This window comes from Rutilus rutilus (genome assembly GCF_951802725.1).
Source record: "Rutilus rutilus genome assembly, chromosome: 21".
Classification (NCBI taxonomy): Eukaryota; Metazoa; Chordata; class Actinopteri; order Cypriniformes; family Leuciscidae; genus Rutilus; species Rutilus rutilus.
The window spans coordinates 24,323,029-24,344,181 of record NC_140226.1 but is presented as its reverse complement, the minus strand read 5'-3'; the positions used below and the strand labels follow the sequence as shown (position 1 = coordinate 24,344,181).

The 21,153-nt window shown below is 37.1% G+C and overlaps 3 protein-coding genes across 6 annotated transcripts; 1 reads left to right on the top strand and 2 right to left on the bottom strand.

Moving 5' to 3' along the window:
• Positions 1 to 8,648: 8,648 nt before the first annotated feature.
• Positions 8,649 to 9,752, bottom strand: prlh2r (prolactin releasing hormone 2 receptor; the record flags this gene model as incomplete). Its single annotated transcript, XM_084394156.1, has 1 exon — positions 8,649 to 9,752. The coding sequence occupies one exon, from the start codon at positions 9,750 to 9,752 to the stop codon at positions 8,649 to 8,651; it is 1,104 nt and encodes a 367-aa protein (XP_084250282.1).
• Positions 9,753 to 12,292: 2,540 nt separating this feature from the next.
• ccdc32 (coiled-coil domain containing 32) lies at positions 12,293 to 16,992 on the bottom strand. Its single transcript, XM_084392892.1, has 4 exons — positions 16,809 to 16,992; positions 16,323 to 16,546; positions 16,079 to 16,232; positions 12,293 to 13,072 (listed from the first exon to the last, which is right to left on the bottom strand). Exons 2-4 carry the CDS (start codon positions 16,537 to 16,539, stop codon positions 12,907 to 12,909), a joined length of 537 nt encoding a protein of 178 aa, XP_084249018.1. The 5' UTR covers positions 16,540 to 16,546; positions 16,809 to 16,992; the 3' UTR covers positions 12,293 to 12,906.
• Positions 16,993 to 17,025: 33 nt separating this feature from the next.
• Positions 17,026 to 20,975, top strand: pcmtl (l-isoaspartyl protein carboxyl methyltransferase, like). 4 transcript variants are annotated; one of them, XM_084392810.1, is made up of 10 exons: positions 17,026 to 17,093; positions 17,336 to 17,415; positions 17,778 to 17,912; positions 18,073 to 18,177; positions 18,289 to 18,320; positions 18,398 to 18,502; positions 19,620 to 19,740; positions 19,901 to 19,986; positions 20,064 to 20,233; positions 20,323 to 20,975. In XM_084392810.1, exons 3-10 carry the CDS (start codon positions 17,795 to 17,797, stop codon positions 20,333 to 20,335), a joined length of 750 nt encoding a protein of 249 aa, XP_084248936.1. In that variant the 5' UTR covers positions 17,026 to 17,093; positions 17,336 to 17,415; positions 17,778 to 17,794; the 3' UTR covers positions 20,336 to 20,975. The 4 variants fall into 4 exon arrangements, with proteins under 4 accessions (XP_084248936.1, XP_084248934.1, XP_084248935.1 ...); XM_084392808.1 differs by having other exon boundaries at positions 17,036 to 17,093; positions 20,359 to 20,975; XM_084392809.1 differs by lacking the exon at positions 17,336 to 17,415 and having other exon boundaries at positions 17,036 to 17,093; positions 20,359 to 20,975.
• Positions 20,976 to 21,153: the final 178 nt, after the last annotated feature.

Sequence of the window (21,153 nt, the reverse complement as noted above, 5' to 3'; positions counted from 1 at the left end):
TGAAAAGGGGGAGGAGACATTCAATATGTCCCGCCTTAGCTTCCTGTTTCAGTGGAAACGGTGCATAATCTAATTAAGTATGTGCTAATTTGTATAAATACCACAACAGATCTAAACATTGGGTCTTGCCAGGTGAAAATGTCTTGTTGACACATAACAGTAACATACTTAATGTTAAGGTCTGAATGGAACCCATTTAGGCTACCCATGAGCATTAATACATAGAGTCAGGAAGAAGTACTTTAGAAACCAGCCTTTATTAATTATTATTGCAGAGATGGGGTTTGGGGCTGGGTCCGTGGGACTGTTTCTGGGGATTCACTTTTTATTTTGCCTACTTTTTGTCTTCTGCATTCTCCTTACCATTGTCTCCTGTTCTTCCCTCAGACTCGTCCCCCAGAAACAGTCCCACGGACCCAGCCCCAAACCCCATCTCTTAAAAATGAATAAAGGCTGGTTTCTTCTTCCTGACTCTATGTATTCATGCTCATGGGTAGCCTAAATGGGTTCCAATCAGACCTCAACATTAAGTATTTTACTGTTATATGTCAACAAGACATTTTCACCCGGCTATACCCAATGTTTAGATCTGTTGTGGTATTTATGCAAATTATGGTGCGTTCAAGTCCTCTTGGGAATTTCGTACGTACGAGGTGGGAAGTCGTGTTGACGACGTGAGGTGCGTTCAAGTCAGTTTCGTCGGAGCAAGATGGTGGTGTACCTTCTTTTAATGAATAACACGAAAATATAGCAAGTTTTGTTAACTCTGCTTATAGAAAATGAAGAACAAAGAATGCGCATCGGGTGTGTTTTTCTTTTTATGTTTTTAATTAACTTATGAGGCCAATGTAAATTAACTGTATCATTATATAATTAGTATATATATAATTGTTATATTACAAGTAGGCTATCATATTTTGTGCAGAGAGCTTACTTTGTTATAAATGAAAAAGCCTTACAATGTCACTGCTATACCTGTAAGTATTGTGATATATTTTACTATCACTTTGCTCAACTACAGACGTTGCATTCATTGATTCCGCCATGTTTCTCACTGACACGCCCCCAACTCGTACAGATCGGGGCTTAAAGAAAATCCCGAGCTCCCCACTGGTATTTACGACATTGTGGTGGCGTTCATGTGCATTCAACTCGTAAATACGATCTATACGAGATGACTTGAACGCACCATTAGCACATACGTAATTAGATTATGCACCGTTTGTCCATGTTAACAAACAATTAAAAAAAACTTGTAATACATTTTTTGTTTGTCTTGATGCAAGTAATCAACTCAGTAATTTTCATGGTGATATCTGAAGGTTAAAATTTCTACCCTATTCACATAAGAAAAAGTATGAATAGGCTATATTTGGGTCTTTTTCGAAACTTTCCCCTAATGGGATTCTTCAAGGCTTTTTTTTCTTTACTCGGGACATTTTGAGGATACAAAATCGGTTGAGTTTGCTTCTGTTGCAATTTGTTCAAGGTTGACCCCCATTTTGGCTTAAAATTACTGGACTATAAACGCTATTGGCTATTTGAAGAGGAGGAGGAGACATTCAATATGTCCCGCCTTAGCTTCCTGTTTCAGTGGAAATTACGTCAACGCATCATACAAAGCTGCGCGTTCCAAGTTACATCCAGTGGTGTGGACGCTATATCTTTATAGTTATCATTCTTGGTGTCAACAGGCCCTACATTTTTCATTCCTGTTCTGTTCTGAGTACTGAAAAAGTTAAAGGATTTGTTGTGGAGTGAGAGGAACTAAAATAAATGTTTATATTGTTTAAAATGTTTATAAAGGTTTTTGTATTATTAGGGCTATTGGTATTTCGCTAAAACTTGACTTAGCCTATACACTTACCTACTTACCTGTGTTTTCTTTCTGAACAATGCAATTTTAACCCAGTGAAATTTATAGTCATGTGTGACATATTTTCCAGAAAGCACGGTTTTAGCTCATCACCTCTGCCGCTCTGCAAGTGATTCATTCAAATAAAATTGATTGATAAGCATTGCCTCCTGCCTTTGGTCACCCTCTCCTTCTCTCAGGTAACTTGTGTGCTACTCATTAGAGCTGCCTCCTGCTGCCACGGATAATAAGTCGGCATAAATGGGTTAGCCACTGGACCTCGGGCACTCATTGCTTTTCCCAGATCTCAGGTCTTAACCTGAAGCCATTATGGAGACTTTTCTTAAATCTGAGGGACTGACTGCCAAGCAGAGGCAGTGTAATTGCTATGAGAAGAGATTCATCAAGACTTAAGCTTGTGAAGCAGGAACGGAACATGCTGACAAAAGCTGCTTCATGCAGACAAAATGGGGCCGATCAGAAATGGAAGTTTAAATGCCTTCAGAAGCACACTGAAGGCCTCATTTGCATATGGGGATTTGTAAGGAGTCGCCTCTGTCTCTCAAGTGGACAGTGAATTTGGTGGATGGAACAAAAAAGAAAGACAGTAATGCATTTTGTCTAGCAGAGTGTAACATGTAGCTGACATGAGAATGGACTGAAACACTTCAATTAAATGTGTTTACACTGCTGTGCACTTATTGTATGATGGGCAGGAGGGTAATTCATAACCTATCTTTTGAACTAACTTTTTAAAATATAATATAAATATATGTTTGTGTTGTAATTTTAGAGACTATTTCTATACAACTCTTAAAAATAAAGGTTCTTTATTGGTTCTTTTTTGAACTGTTCTTTGAGGAACTTTTCAGTGTTTGGAAATGTACATGTATTTGATGTAATATTTTATTCTAAAGATAATTCTTTGCAATGCAACGACTGATAGTACTGTTAATTATTATACTGGGACGATTATATATAGACAAGAAAAATTTGCTCTTGTTAAACTGATTATCTTAAATTTAAATAATGACTTTGAATCCTATTTAAACTCTTTGGAGATTAAACAAAAATTCCCCAAAACATGTATAGTTATAAAGGAACTGTAATTTTCTCTGGCTTTGTATGACGTTATTATTGTTACCATGTACACATAACAAAATAACAACTGATTTTACTTAATAGTGAACATTAAAAAAAGTGATTAAATAAATATGGTTTCCATCTTTATAATAAGAAAATGAAAGAAAGAAACCCAAGAAAAACACTTACATTTAGCACCATCATCTCTAAGGGCAATTATATGTGAGAGCGGAGGAAGTTATGATGTATATTATGTTCAGTGTCAGCAAGTCATTTTGTTACTCTTGTTTTCTCATATGATGAGTCATAATAAGCAGATTTGAAATAGAAAATGAATAAACTATTTAAAAAAAGAATAATCCATTGCAGTGGTTTAGTCTTTTTTTTTCTCTCTATTTCTGCATGGACAAGCAAGCAAACAGTTGTTTCAGCTTGTACTGATTAAGGCGAAATCTGCGCCCATGCATATTTGATTGCATGTCCATCCATGTGGAAATGAACATGAATGTACTGCAATTACTGGTTTTTCATCCAATTATCCAAATTTTTACTCAGTTCTGTTAAATCTAACAGGAGGGAGGGGTTGTGAAAATATACTTTAAGTCCATAGTTCAGCAGATTTGGAGATCTGCTCCTTATGCAGTTCAGACTGTTGTTAAAATAAAACTCTTGCAGGCAGCTATATAATCACAATTTTGACACTATAATCTAACAGAAAAACATGGTATTAGTATGTGTAGAACAAGCTCCAGATGCATGATGCAGGATAGTGGCAATTGGGAAACTTAGAGGTGAAGGGAGCGAGAGCACTTTAGATGGACCATAATTGATACCCTTTTGCTGGTGAGCATCTCTGTTAAGAGGCTTGTTCCTCACTTTTGTCAGATGCCAATTTACTTTTCATCTTTTAAACTAGCCAGACTCTACAAAAAGCACACAAGGACCTCCTCTGTTTTCTTGTAATTAGCTTTGAATCAATTTCTCCCCGCACTCAATATTCAGCCCACACTCCCTTTGAATATTCATCCATAAACGTGCCATTCTGGTGAGTCTGTTTCTCATTTCTTGTGAAGCTTTGCTGATTACACAAGACATTTCAAATGTGCCATTATTTACTCGCCCTCTTATCATCTCAAAACTCCATGGTTTTCTTTCTTTTACTGAAACGTTGAAAGAGATGTTTAGAAGGATGTTCATATTAGTCTTTTCTACACTCAGAAGAAAAGGTACTATAGAACCTTTTAGGGTTCTGTCAAGAGCTTCATATAGAGAACCTTTTAGTGGTTCCCATCATAGGATCATGTTATGGATTTAGTTTTAATCCATTTTGTTTTAATTCATTTTTGATTTTGATTAAATGTTATGTATTAAACGTCCCATAAACATACTTAATCACTGGGAAAAAAATGCAAAAACTTGAACATGAAAGTATTATGCAGTCATTTAAGACATTTCTCCTATGGAACTGCTTTGACATAAAGAGTCAAGAACCCCAGTGTTCTTTATTGAACCCCATTAAACCTTTCTTTGTAAGAGAAAGATAGATAGATAGATAGATAGATAGATAGATAGATAGATAGATAGATAGATAGATAGATAGATAGATAGATAGACAGACGACAGACACAGACAACAGACAGACACAGACACAGACAGACAGACGACAGACAGACAGACAGACAGACAGACGACAGACAGACACAGACAGACAGACAGACAGACAACAGACAGACAGACAGACAGACCGACAGACAACACACAGACAGACAGACAGACCGACAGACAGACAGACAGACAGACGACAGACAGACAGACAGACAGACAACAGACAGACGACAGACAGACTGACAGACAGACTGACAGACAGACGACACACAGACAGACAGACAGATAGACGACAGACAGACGACAGGCAGACAGACAAAAGACAGACAGACAGACAGACAGACAACAGACAGACAGACAACAGACAGACAGACAGACAGACCGACAGACGACAGACAGACAGACAGACAGACAGACGACAGGCAGACAGACAGACAGACAACAGACAGACCGACAACAGACAGACCGACAGACAGACCGACAGACAGACGACAGACAGACAGACAGACAGACGACAGGCAGACAGACAGACAGACAGACAGACAGACAGACAGACAGACGACAGACAGACAGATAGACAGACAGACAGACAGACAGACGACAGACAGACAGACAGACAGACAGACGACAGACAGACAACAGACAGACAGACAACAGACAGACAGACAGACAGACAGACAACAGACAGACAGACAACAGACAGACAGACAGACAGACCGACAGACGACAGACAGACAGACAGACAGACAGACGACAGGCAGACAGACAGACAGACAACAGACAGACCGACAACAGACAGACCGACAGACAGACCGACAGACAGACGACAGACAGACAGACAGACAGACGACAGGCAGACAGACAGACAGACAGACAGACAGACAGACAGACAGACAGACAGACAGACGACAGACAGACAGATAGACAGACAGACAGACAGACAGACGACAGACAGACAGACAGACAGACAGACGACAGACAGACAGACAACAGACAGACAGACCGACAGACGACAGACAGACCGACAGACAGATGACAGACAGACAGACGACAGACAGACAGACAGACGACAGGCAGACAGACAGACAGACAGATAGACAGACAGACAGACAGATAGACAGACAGACAGACAGACAGACAGACGACAGACAGACAGACAGATAGACAACAGACAGACAACAGACAGACAGACGATAGACAGACAGACAGACAGGACAAAGAGTCTGAAACATCCTTTATCATACTGTAAATCCCGTTCTTACCTTGCAGAGACATTATATCTAATCCTAAATAAGTATATTTTTATTAGGTAAATATTTAATAGCTTGGTGCCCAAGAATAATCAGCGACAGTGGCTCTGTTTTTACACACCTACTAATGCTGTGTGCTGCCATTTTTTATTATTTATTTTACTTTTTTATTTTACTTTTTAGCACTTCTGGATTGAATTATTCAGTGTGCTGAGTCTGGGAGACTGACCTGTAGCAGAACATTTACAGTGTAGACATTTATGTTGAGTGCTTCACAGTGCATTTTCAAATATGTAAATGTACAAACATTTGATTGGTGTTTCATGGCACATTTATGAAACTCAGAGTTGTCTGAGACAAATGTAAATTTTTGAGACTGCATTTTTGTGTTAAAAGAGAACGAATGCAAGGAATATGTTCTGAAACACCTGGATGATAGTGATTTAATTCCCTCTTAATTACTGCCTGATTTGGCAAATCTCAAGCATGTACTTAGCAGAAGGGCTCTGCAATAATCTCTCATCTTGTTAATGTGTGCTATAGTTTATCCCTTTTACTCCTGTAGTTTTCTTGACCAAATGCATCATTTTATAAGTCTAGGATTCTGAATAAGAGACACTCAGGAAGTTTGAGAAAAGCCTAAAAGTGTGTAATTACACCATTTAGACCAATACTGTACACACAAATTAAACTATGCACATTATTTTCCACATCCTGCTGATTTCAGTGCAAAATTAATAAATGTACGTCTGAGGGCACAGACGACTTAAAGGAAAACTAAAAATAAAGCACTAAAAGGTCTTCCGACATTAGAAAAGCCATCAGTGGTCTAACACTTATGCTTCATCTGTTTTCTGATGCATAACAATATGAAAGCAGCCAAGTGAATAAAACAAAAAGGGGGGAAGAATGAACAGAAGGTGCCGCAGATGAAAGTACTTTCATAATACAGTATTAGAGAGTCCACGGCCTTTTATGCAGCCTGACAGTGTTTTGTGCATTTTCTTTTGAAGATGGTGAGCAGTAATACCTAAATACTGTGCAGTGTACAAAACACAATCCACACTACATTCAAGATCTTTGGGCGTACACTAGACTCCTCGTGCACTTCCATGCATAATAAATCTGAGGTAATTTACAATATTAGATGCATTCACTAGCTTTTTGTTTAAAGTATAACAAGCATAATTGCATTAATTCAAAATTACTGAAATGTAATCGGCTATGATTTATGTGAGGTCATGGAGTGTGGTGTATGATGTGTTTTTTTTTTTTTTTATGGTTTTACATAAATGTGCATTTTAAATGCAGGATGTTTATTAGGTCATTTGCATTTGGCTCATTTACCATCTGATGAATTAAAGCCACATGAATATATCATATTCATATGCAAGAAATGGACACATATTATTTATTTAATTCTTTGATAAATTATATCAAGATAAAAAAATATATGAAAATATTTTAAATCTATTTTAAATTTATGTAACGCAATATCACACAAGCAAGCTCAAGCAGCCGGAAATCATAGAGGAAGCTCAGTTGCCAGTGTTATATAGCCAGTTTTATACAACAGTTCAATAAACAAAAAAAAAAACAAAAAAATTATGTTCCATTCCTAAATGAATCGGTTCAATGGACTCACTCATGAAAACTGTCACTTGTCTCAAACTGATGTGACCTGCATAAAGAATCATTGGGAAAAAAAGACACAGACTGGCTCATCTTGCAAAAGAAAAACAAATAAAAAGTCATAATAATAATCATATTTGTAATATTTTTTATGTAAAATATTTTGGTAGCACTTTACCAAGAGGTCCCAATAGTTAATGCATTACCGAACAATAAGTAATACGTAATGATAGTAAATTCAATTAATTGTTAGTTCCCATTAGTTTGTGTTAGCTCATTTCCATTAAATAATATTAACAGATACAACTCTTGATTTTAAAAATGTATTAGTAAATATTGCAATGAACATGAACTAAGATTAATAAATGCTTTAGGAGTACTTTTTAATGTTAGTTCATGTTAACTAATGTAGTTAACTAATGCAAATGGAACCTTAATATGTTTCCAATATTGTATATGTAATGTGTAAACATTACGTATTATTAAAGAATATACTGAGAATGCATTCTGTGCTTGCTACACCTTTATTGCGTTGAATTTATTATTTGATGTATTACATTGAATTGTATTACAGAGGGGGTTTTGTTTTAAGTAAACCTCTAATGGACACTTGAGTGCAGTGATTCACATTAAACAAATGGACATACATAATTAATACATTGCCTTTACAATACCACTAAATGAATACAGAAGCACAATGAGTTTTTTTTTTCTTTCATTGATACCACCTGTGTGTATTCGTAGTTCGAATAACCCCGTGTAGGATTAACTTAAGACATCGAAATTTTGATAAACAGAAACAAATGTAAACTGTTTAAACATGCTCCGATTTTCATGACCTCCAGACCATGCCGACAAAAAGTTATGGAATTCATGTACGAATAGCGCACAAACGAATTAGACGAAGAGCAGGCCAAAATGGACGTGAGGCTATATCTCTGCAAAGCTTTAGCATATTCACACACAACTTGGTACAAGTCATCACAAGCATGACCTGAGGGTACACGAGTAGCTTTGGCACAGCGCCATCTACTGGTCAAGAGATATTCACATGTTTAACATTTCTAGCAGATACATACATTTTCCCTCAGGGCTCAATGAAGATTTTCATATATAGCTTTAAGAAAAGAGTCATTGGTTTAACAAAACAGTTGTGATGGTATACAGAATTTGCCTTCAGACTGTTCTAGAACCTAAAGAAGCAACAACTGTGTGGAGAAGATTCAATCTTGTGAGATCTTACTAATGGCCATGGGAATGTCAGCTAGAGTACTAGAAGTATTCATGCGGACCATTCGGCTGGAGGTTGTGAGGCTGCTCTGAGTACCATGAGGTTTTCTTCTCTGAAATATGTTCTGGCATAGATATGACAGGAACTTCTTGTGAAGAGAAGCATAAATGAAGGGGTTGTAGCAAGCCGAGCTCATGGCTAACAAGTGGCACGACACCTGTATCACATTGACGTGATTCTTGCTCAGGATGGCGAAGTCGGTGTCCAGGTCGCGAATGAGGTTGACTACCTGCAAGGGGAGCCAGGAGAACGCGAATGACAGCACAGACACCAGGAGGAGACGAAAAGTCTTGCGCCTCTTGCGCCCCCACTTTTCCTGGTTGGAAGGCGTAGCGGCCATGAGCCGAGTAGCTCTGTGCTGCAGGTGGCAGGAGATTGCACAGTAGGAAATGGAAACTGCTGCTAGAGGAACAAAATAGGAAAGAAGCAGGAAGAAACATGAATATATTAGACGACCGAGCTCCTGCTCGTGCCAGAACTCCTCACAAACTGCCATTTCATGGCCAGTTGCACTCAGATCCAGGTACACCGTGTGCAAAGCAGTGGGGGTGGACATTGCCAAAGCACAGAGCCATACGCTGACCACCAACCAGACGCAGAAGGAACGACCTCCTCGCCGCCGAATAGGATAGGCGACCACCACATATCGGTCCACCGCAATGGCGGTTAATGACAGGACTGCCGCAAACGCAGTCGCAGTCTGCATCAGGGTAACAAAATGACACATGAACTGGCCGAAAACCCAACCGCGCTCATCAAAGGCGTAAAACGCGGTCAGGGGAACACAGAACAGGCACATAACCAGGTCAACCAGGGCCAGGTTTCCGATGAGGAAGTTTGTGGTGCTGTGAAGTTTCTTGTTCAGTCCGATGTGGACGAGGAGGAGAAGATTTCCAGAGCACGCTACCAGGACTAGCACGGCATAAAGAGGGATGAAGAGCGGCTTCAGGTCCATCAGGAGCTGGAGTCCACTGAACGAAGACGCAGATGCATCTAAAGACATGTTTATCCACGATTCGTTATGGAGATAGTCCATGGTGTGATGACAGCAAACAAACACCTGTTTGAAATAAATTTAATAGAAATGTAAACAATATATATATAACATTTTATGTGATATACACTCATTTGGAATTTTGAGGTCTGGACCCATTTTTGAGAACCAATGCTGAAGCATTCTGGTCTGAAACAAATTCAGTAACTCTTTAGATCTAAATGCTCTAAATGTGAAATCAACACAGATCACTACACCACACAAGACCGGATTGGATGGATTATTTGTGTGTAATTTAAAGTGGATCGATCACGTACTCTATGTCTCTAGAACAAGACCAATCTTTCATATAGAAAGATTGGAAAGACTTAAATGGCAAAGTAATCTACAATTATACTGATTAAATGAACAGACCATGGTGTATTGCAGAAAACATAGCAAGAAAATCTTCTCTTTGATCGGTTCTCTGACCACACATAAGTGACAAGATGTACAAATATCATCTTGAAGTGATTCGTGACTCTGCTCTATTATTTTTGACTTCAATCATTGCAAGATTCCACACAAGAGATAGCTGAACGTTTAAGTCTTTCATCATTTTCTGAAATCTACAGTGCATTAGGTGTACCGAGGAGGAACCACTTTTATCTCTTTGAAATAAAATTCCATGAACAACCATTTGAACGTACTTGTAAGAAGTCACTTTAAAATTGGCTAAGGCTGAATAACTTCAGCAGGCATTTTGGCTTCTATCTGTTCGAGGATCCTTACAAGATGTTAGATTTACAATTGTTAACTGTAGAGGATCAATGGAATAAGAAGAAATAATAGAACAAGAAAACATACACATCAGAGCCTGCTTATTATTTCAGCTAATGGCTGGTAGATGGCTTAACTGTTTGAATTGTGCTGAAAAGCCATTAACAGTTGAAATAACGGCAGTTTCCACTGAGTGTTCACTCTGAACATGAACAGAACATTGTAAGACTAAGTCCTGCATGTTGCATTCAATTAGAATACAGTGATTGTGATCTGTTCTGTTGGATCATCACAGAATGATGCTGCTTCCCACCAAACTGTATGAATAGCAGTACACCTCAAGTCTAAATGAAGAAGACAGCAGTTACATTACTAAGATCCTTCTCTCAGAGAGAGAGGCAATTTACCAGTTGTAATGGTGGAGTCACTGCCCACAAACCTAAAAGTCAGATTCAATTCCATAGGCTAACTCAAGAGTGTGAGATAAGCAAGGAGAGCCTAACTTCACATATTTTCCTCTGATGATAAATGAGTTTAAAGGACGAAACACTCCTTTGAATGAATGAAATGATAAAAATTGATGAGCAATCATTTAATCTAACATCCATCAAATGCATGTTTTCAAGTTCAAAATATTCTTACGACTGTAATTCTGCATATTTGCATTTACAGACACATTGATTTACTGATTAATCAATTAAAAATACTTGCCACATTGTCTAATTGTTTAGTATGAGTATATTTAGCTTTCTAATTAAAACATTATTACGATACATTACACACACAGCATTATTTCAATAAGGATGAATTGCCCACCTTTGTCCTCTTGATCACTTCTTCAGTGGATGATGCATGATCCAAAAGCACTAACAAAAGGATACAGGCAAGACTTCTTCACAGATCGAGTAAATCACTACGTTTTCTATTAAATTCTACCCTTGTAAATGTCCCTCTTGAAAGCTTCACAACTTGTGTAGGCGATACATTCGGCGCGAAGATCGCCACCAGACACGCGCGTCCTTCTACACGTCAATGCGCAATACAAGTGTGAGGAACCTTCAGTAACGACCAGCCTGCCAGTGCTTACATCATCTTATGATGACCATTACATGGTTCCAACACGATTTCAGACCTCATCTGCTAAATAAATAAATGTAACCAAATAAATTGAACAAATAAAAATAAATAAATTAAGAACAAAGTTAAATAAAAATTAATTTCATTAAAAATGAACGCATTTAATTAAAATACAGAACTGAGCTGCCTGCCAAGACACTTTTTGGACCTCATATCTGCGTTTTAACGAATCGAGCATTTCTAATGTCCAACGTGCTTTCTTAGCACAGCAGCTCGCGAGGTTTTGAGACACAACCATACAGTTTTCGTATTAGTAATTTAAGAACTACCCTTACAAACAAATAAATGAGACACTGAAAACGGACGTCAAAAGAGACGTTGACTAATGTTGGATTTTCTCCCCCAGCTTCATTAATGTATCGAGGAAGGCAATCAATATATTGTAAACTAACTCAACAACAATATGATGTTGAGGAAGAAACTGGAAGCAGAAAACATACATTTTAATAATAAATATAGCACTCATGCAATAAAGAATTAATTTTACACACACAATATGAATAACATTTTATATATAATTAAATAGGTCAGCTGAGGAACAAAGCAATAATGCTTCCAGAATAAAATGACAAGAATGCCCTAATGGTGACTCATCCATATTCAACAATAGTGAGGTCTATTGGTTACTGCTGGGCAAACATATCAGTATGCATCACTACAAAGGTCACAAAGGAATCTCATTATGGCTCCTTCAAAGTTTTTATTATCTTTTTAGAACAAAGCGAACAGTTACTAACATGTTTAGAAACACTTAACATTCTCTACTCATGTTTAATTTAGTCCACTAACCTACATTTAAATTCAGGAGAATGAACCTGACAGAAATTAGATTATCAATTCATACAAATGCGTAAATGAAATAATGTAATGAAAAATTGTTATGTTTGGATTAGTGTATACAAGTTTCAATACTACAGGAAAGGAGTACATAGCAAAAAAAAAAAAAAAAAAATCACAAGTAAATAATAAAATTCATTTGATGATACATATACGGAATGTTTCATGATAACGTAGTGAAGTTCGTCTGGCTGTTTCTTTTTCTTTGTTCAGAATATACATCCAAGATAGAGATTTTATTTTTTTAATCACTCGTGTATTTCTTTCAATATGAGGATACAGTAATGTACCTTGAATTGACAACTGGATTGAGGGAGACAAACAACTGAAGACACCTTCATTTATCTATGTGAAACAAATGATCCCATTAAATGGATCATAATTTAGTTGCTTTCCACAACAAGAGCCCATATATACTCTTCATTCCCCTAATACTGCTGGTCAGGTTATCGCTGGAATGTGATTATTTCTCTGGGCTTGCGCACTCTTCCTCCTCACATGGCTTGTCAGTTTGAGTTGAGCTAGCAAGAGCCTCACTGTTCTGTGTGGGCAAAAGAAGTAACTCCAGCTCCTCTGCATTGATGGCCACCCTTTCAGGAGACATCCAGCGCTTGAACTGCTCCAAAGCACTGCATGAAAGACAACCCCGAATAATTACATGCACACTAAAATCATTTGACCATAGAAATAAATGGCATTTGTTCAACATAATCAGAATGAATGGCTCCTAAAATCTTGACCCAAGTCATAATTATTAATAAAACAGGCTCTTAAAACAAACATGGGAGTTATATGTGGGCATTTTATCTGGCTAAGTAGCTAAACATGTTTTGCACTTGTTACAGGCGATGTTGGTTCACAGACTCAATCCAAGAGCAAGTCAACAACAGAATGGTTCAAGCTGAATTAATTCAGTTTTTTAGATTGGCCAAGTCAGAGTCATGACCTTCCCCTGACATTTTACTGTGTAATCTAAAGTAGACCATTCCAGTGAGAAATTCAAGAGATGATATATGCTGAAAACAGTCTGGTATGGAGGAATGGCCCTATTTTTGGAAGAGTAAATATGCAGAGGTTATAGTCAACACAATTAATCCATTAATGTATGCGTTTTCTCAGTAAAAGGCACTGTTACATGCACGATTGTTATATATTACACCGTTCCATTCAAAAGTTTGGGGTTGCTAAGATTTTAGAACGAAGTCTCTTATGCGCACCAAGGCTGCATTTTTTTATTAAAAATACGGTAAAAAACATAAATATTTTAAATATATTTTAAAATAAAGCTGAATTTTCAGCAGCCATTACTTAGAGATGGTTCGGAGTAAAATCAACCTAGGATCCTTTGCACCATGACCTCGAGCCTAACACCCCCCCCTCACATTACATTCTAACATTGTAACATTACAATCCAAAAACAAAAATAATGCTTTTGTTTTTAAATTGACTAAAAAATGAAAATAAAAGCACTTAAACTAATTATATTATAGCCTGCATTTGATTACCCCGTTATAATGGTCACTTTCATAAAAATATACTTGTAGGTTTAAAATTCCACATATGGCACATTTATTGTTTCCAACAACAAATATTTTAGCAATATGTATATTTTAGTCAGAATTATTGCGCTACTATTCTATTGTGCTCCGTCTGTTTGGCGCGCATGCGCGCGGCGTCGCTCATTCACGGAAGCTTGAATATTAGCGGAGATTCAATTGCAGAAGCTCGTCCTCTCCTGACAGCGAAATGGACATATTTGTTTGACTTTCTAACATTTAAAGATGGAGAATATACCTGTGAAATGTAAGTTAAGCACCGAGGAAAGCACCACATCTCAAACGCATTAAACAGCGCAAGTATTTATCTGTCAGTCAGCAACAGTATCTGTCAGTAAGCATCTGACAGGGCAAGCTGCTTTAAACTTGTTAACTATATCTTACCAGTTATTTTGAAGCCCTTAATATAGCTTGTGTCATGTTTAGGACAAATTGTACTTTCACTGCGGCAGCTCACACTGCGTCTTCCGCTTTTTTTCAGATGTGCTCGTATCAAACTACTGTATCGATATAAACGGTATTGCCTCTTTGCATATCGTTTCAAAAAAATATATCGATATATCGTACAAACTCGATATACCGCCCAGCCCTAGGTCGAACATTATTAAAGTTAGAGCTTATTTAGAGATATCAGCCGAATGGCTTAGTACAGGCACTAACGGATCCAAGGATGTATCTCGTAAATTACCCCACTAATAACGCCCGGAATGGTACCAAACTTCTACAGTAGTACAAATAGGTTCTGTACTCATAAAACGAGGCATTGGAAAGTTTGTAAGTACATCAGGAGTTTATTTAAATAACACTTGCCTGACGGCTCATGCTACCGCTAACCCGGACGTCGACGTCACTTCAGTGATTTGGGAAAAGCACGTAAAAGTCCTGGCATAAAGCGATGCATAAGGATGTAGTGTAACGACGAATTATTATTTTTTCTGGGGGGGTGTTTGGCTCGAGGTCATGGTGCAAAGGACCCTAGGTTGATTTTTACGCCGAACCATCCCTTTAAGTCTTCAGTAGTGTTGACTTTGATACGATACCCGACTAAAATATATTGATTTGATACCATTATTTAACACAGCAAAAGCAAATTGAATAATAGATGAAAGAACATGGAACTTAAAATTCTTTGTTTTATTTATTAATTTAAGCAACACAACTTGCAATTTAACCCCTTAACTGTCACTGTAACTTGGCACTTTCTCATCTCATGGGAACTTCAATGTTTGTGATATCAACTTCAAATTTGGAACACAATTTGGTCAGATATGTGGGGTTTTTTTTAGAACAGTTTTAGAAAAATATTAAATATTTTGTATAAAACATAAAATGTTTAGTACAGTATGTCTGCTTTACAGTAAACTTCTATAACTTTTTTTTTTACATCTTTCATTTTACTCTTTAGCAATAATCTTCTGAGTGTCTTCTTTAAAAAGAGACCAACCTTAGGTCTGTATTCTAAAGCATTCATGAATCAACATTTTAGTTTGGATAGTTCAATTTCAAGTCTATGCTCAAAAAAGGGGGTGACAGTTAAGTAAAGTGTTACAAGTGTGAACGCTGCGTTTGCAAATTGAGATGTTTGCAACATTGCTAAGTTAGCTCAAAGGATTTGAGCTCGAAATTTTGTAGCGCTGGTGTGCCTAAAACAGTCATTATTAAAGGATCGGTCCAATACAATGAGGAAAAGTACCATTATTAACAGCAGGAACTCACCCTAATATGTTGATTCGGTGCTCAAGCAACGTTTTTTAATATTACCAATATTGAAAACAGCTGTGCTGCTTAATATTTTATAGAAACCATGACGTTTCATTTATTTGAAATAGATATATTTTGTAACATTATAAATGGATTTGTCACTTTTGATAAACTTAATGCATCCTTACTGAATAAAGTATAATAATGTAATAATTTTCTTTCTAATTGTAATTAACAAAGAGATGTTATTCAGATTGGTTATAATCTACAATTAAAGTGAGCTGAATGATATAAGTTGAATTTTTACAATACTTGTAGACAATGATCCATTCTGCAGATATAAGCGAGGGTGAATAGTTCAAGATGCCTCATCCTAACCTCTGATCGAAGTTTCCTTCCTGGAACAGTTCTGAGGTTTGGGCATCGTGGAGGAATCGATCCCAGCATTCCTTTTTAGCCTGGGACAAGGAACGGAGCATTTCCCTTGATGTAACTTCATTCGATTGTCCCTTGATCCTCTTCAATCGATTTTCTGTACAATAGGAACATAACACGCTCTTAGAGAACAAATCTACAGGCCATATTTAAATAACATGATTATCAAATCTGCAATTCCCTGTACCTAAACTGGCAATGTAAATGTCAGAGTCAGCCATTGGTTCCCAGGGGCTGAAAGATGCTCTGGGGGAGTTTGTATGTGGGTTGCCTGGAGAGGAAGGCTCAAATGAGTCTGTAAATTGCCCACCATCCTGTTCCTGAGGCTCTGGGAGACTTGAGCAGATCTCAGACCACAGTTCTCCACTAGATCGGGCCGCATGGATTTCGATGTCGTCGATCATCACGTTTCTGAATGAAAAATCAGTTATAAACAAACTCGCGTGTTATTCATGGGATATCAACAATCATGGGTTAAAAATAAAAAAGGCAGGCCTGTCAAGTTTTCTGTGAATAAATAATGCAACATTTTAATAGCGTTCATTTGCTGGTTGTTTACATAGCAAGGTCTCAAAAATCTTAACGACTGTTGACATTACTAGCTCTTAAGCAAGCCTGCATAATGGAGCTATCGAAAATTATCAGTCATAAAACTAAAGCAGTGGGTGCCTACCTTGAAGTACAATGCTCTCAACGCAGCACAGACTTAAAATGACACATTAAAAGGATAAATAAATTCAAGGGTTAGCATGTAAAACCCATACTTCTGATTGCTTTGCCTTCTCTGCTACTACTGAGATGCACGTAACCGGCAGGGATTATCCATCGAATATGATTGGCCGTCACACCTGTCCGTCAATTATTCCGTGAATGCGATTGGTCGAAGAGATACGTTAGGAAACGCTACTTCCGTTTACTTCTTCAGCATGCCATGTTGACATCGGGTCGAATTTTACAAGTAAGACATTTGATCTGTCTTGACAGTTATGCATTTAGTCTATCTAGCATTTTAAAACAATATTGTGTAAACTTGTGCTTGAGGTGCTGCGTATTGTTCTTTTTATTGCTCAGTGATGCTTTAGTAGTGCGATAAGAAAACTACGTATAACATTTTAAAGCCCAGTTTGTTGCGTATAGAATAATATTCAGCTATTTCCGGTTATTTCACTGTCTATTTGTTGTCTGGCTTGCAACATTTAGGTCAGATCCGATTCTCACGTTTGTTGACCCGAATCAAGGACGCATGTTGGACGCATCAGTGGTCTGAGGTCTAAAGACAGGTATCCAGACATTAAAGCTATTAAAAGGAGCAAACACAGTATAACATGAATCACAAATTCAATTACTCGTTTAGTTTTTAATTTACACAAAAATCATGCATATTCTTTTAACAACTCTCAATATACCCTGCTGGGGAAAAAAGGCTAGGTTTGCTGCTTTTATTTCTCCCAGCTAGATGAGGCTGCTCTTTTGGCTGGATTAAAAAGGGATTTATAGACTTTGTAGACCAACTTGGCAAAGTTGGTCTTTTTTTCAGCAGGGTAATAACTGAAGACTCAGGTCAGGTGTATCTCAGAGTGAATTTACAGACAGAAGTTATTTTTGTGGAATGAACAAGAAATAAAAATGTGATTTGTTGCAGGCGGTGCCGGTCAGGCAATGCAGACTGTGCTCAGACTGGCTGCAGTAGCGGTCCCTATGGGTTTGCTGCTCTCCAGAACCATGGCATGGATCTCTAGTGGCAAAACACATATAGAGCTCATCACTCGCTTGAGAGGTTAGTGGAGAGATAGATATATAAATAGACAGAGACATAGATAGTCATATAAAAACAATATGTGGATGTCATTGTACATATGTATGTCAATTCACAGATTTGTGAAATTTAATGGATATAGATTTACTTGCATAGAGTTTAATGTGTTTTTCTGTGACAGATCATGGAGTCATCCACAGTGACCGAGTGTTTAATGCTATGCTTGCCACCGATAGAGGGATTTATTCCAGAGACCACCCTTATGCTGATTCTCCCCAGTCCATAGGTGATTTCTTTCAACAGCAGGCATGTTGCTTTCAAAATAGATGAAGTAAACTGAAAAGAGTGCAGAGCCATTTTTCACTGACACATTATTATTATTTTTCTCTCTATAAAGGATTCAAGGCTACAATCAGTGCCCCTCATATGGTAGGTCTGACAACCCCTTCTAAAAGTAGATGTAACTGTCATATTTAATATGTTCTAATGAATGATTGCTTGTGCAGCATGCACATGCTCTTGAGGTTCTCAGTGACAAGTTAAAAGAAGGAGCCTCAGCCCTGGATGTGGGTTCAGGAAGTGGATATCTCACTGCATGCTTTGCCAGAATGGTGAGTGCAGTCTTGTTTTAGCATGTCATGAAAGTTTTTGATATAAAATATTTTTTTTTTATCCCCCCATTTTTTATAAAAACAAATATCTGTTGCAAATAATCAGAAAAATAAGAAATGCGGGTATACTCCAAATATACAGTATATTAGTCCTATATATACATTACCGGTCAAAAGTTTGGAAGCATTGTATTTTATTGTTTTTGAAAGAAGTCTCTTATGCTCATCAAGCCTGCATTTATTTCAAAAATACAGAAAAAACAGTAATATTTTGAAATATTATTGCAATTTAAAATAATGGTTTTCTATTTTAATATACTTGAAAATATAACTTATTTATGTGATGCAAAGCTGAACTTTCATCAGCCATACTACTACAGTCTTCAGAGTCACACGATTCTTCTGAAATCATTCTAATATGCTTATTTGATACTCTGTTATGATCAGTGTTGGAAACAGTTGTGCTGCTTAATGTTTTTTTGGAACCTGAGTTACTTTTTTCAGGATTAGTTAAAAAGAACAGCATTTATTCAAAATATAATTTTTTTCTTACAATCTAAATCTTCACTATCATTTTTAATCAATAAAAGCTGAATAAAAGTATTAATTCCTTTTTTTTCTTTTTTTATGAAAAATTACTTCTGTATATTGTTATTCATCAAAGATTCCTGAAAAATAGTATAGCAGCACAACTGCTTCCAACATTGATAATAAATCAGCATATTAGAACGATTTCTGAAGGATCATGTGACACTAAGACTGGATTAATGGCTGATGAAAATTCAGCTTCTGATCACAGAAATAAATTTTAAGTATATTAAAATAGAAACCCATTATTTAAATTGTAATAATATTTCCCAATATTAATGTTTTTTCTGTATTTTTTAACAAATAAATGCAGGCTTGATGAGCATAAGAGACTTCTTTCAAAAACGTTAAAAATAGTAATGTTTCCAAACTGTACTGAATATAGTATTATAAACCCATAAACCACACCCATCAGTGCTTATATATTATGTTATATATATATATATATATATATATATATATATATGTGTGTGTGTGTGTGTGTGTGTGTGTGTGTTTTTCAATATGTTTAACTATGTTTATACTGCAGGTAGGGCCCTCTGGAAAGGTAGTGGGAATTGAGCACATAGATGAGCTGGTGCAAGCCTCTATGAAAAATGTGCAGACGGACGATCCAGAATTGCTTGCCTCTGGCCGAATTAAATTAGTGGGTGAGGGATTAAAATAATAGATTCAAATGAATTGTGTTATTTCTTATACATAGAAGCACAAACATTGCCAAATTGACTTGTTTGTTTGCATTTTATGAATATTTCTATTCAAATTATACGAATGTTTTAAATATTATTTTGTGTTGTGCCTTTTTTGCAGTGGGTGATGGACGGCTAGGTTTTCCTGATGAAGCCCCCTATGATGCCATTCATGTTGGAGCAGCTGCTCCTACACTCCCTAAAGCTGTATGCACATTATGCATTTGATTTAATTGTTGTTTATACAGCCTCCAGTGGTCTGATTTAAACATGTGCATCAACAGCTCCTGGAACAGTTGAAACCAGGTGGGAGACTTGTCTTGCCTGTGGGCCCGGAGGGTGGAAGCCAAGTTCTCGAGCAGTATGACCGTCAGAGCGATGGCACTTTCCTCAGGAAAGCGCTGATGGGTGTGGTTTATGTCCCACTGACAGACAAACACCACCAGTGGCCAAGGTATGTATCAGTCCTTATGAGATGAATCAGATTCAGAACGCAGTGATTTATATTGCACTGTGGCTCATCACATTTGTTTCTCTTCCCAGTGATGAGCTCTGATTGCAGTATGGTTGCCCCTGCAGGAGATGGCGCTGGTGCTGTGGTTCAGCAAGCCCTTAGTGCTGAGGGAAGGCCTCTCATCCCATCTCACCTGCTGCCTAGCAACACACTCGTCTGGATCATTCGGATTCTTGACTAAAAACTGAAGTTCAAATGCAGCAGTGGATTGAAATCAATGCTGTAATTTCTGAGGTGGTGTCCCTTCACATACTTAAACTGAGGAAGCAAGAACTTCCATATCTAAGGCTTGTGATCTCAGTATGCTTTATAAGTGGTTGTGTGTTCAGCTTTAACATACTAGACAGCAAGAAGCAATCAAAATAGAGTACAGTTCTAAATGTAACTGCTACCATGCTACCTTTTGATGAATTATTTTGATGTCTCACTACTCACTCATTTACATGTCAAGGCTTAAATAAATGGGAAACAAAAATATGTTTAGCTATTGAAATTAAGAATGAGTTTAAAAATGTATTCTCTTTTTTTCTTTTTAATTCTGTGTCAGATCAGAGTCAGGTGTTTAGTTAAAGTGTTGCTGTTGTCTAATCAGGTGTGTAATTTGATTTACATTTTTAATTAATCTAAGAAATGTCATAATCTACATGCTAAATGTACACAATTAAATGTAAACAAATACGAAGCCTTGTGTTTTTAGTTTTTTTTACAAATTACAAATCTATGTTATGTGTTTTATGAACTATCATATACACTTTTTTAATTGCCAAGAAATATAACAATATAAGCACTGCATTACAACATAATGTAGGGGGGGGAAATGCATGCATATATATTGTGTGAAGAGATACAATTAGCTGACC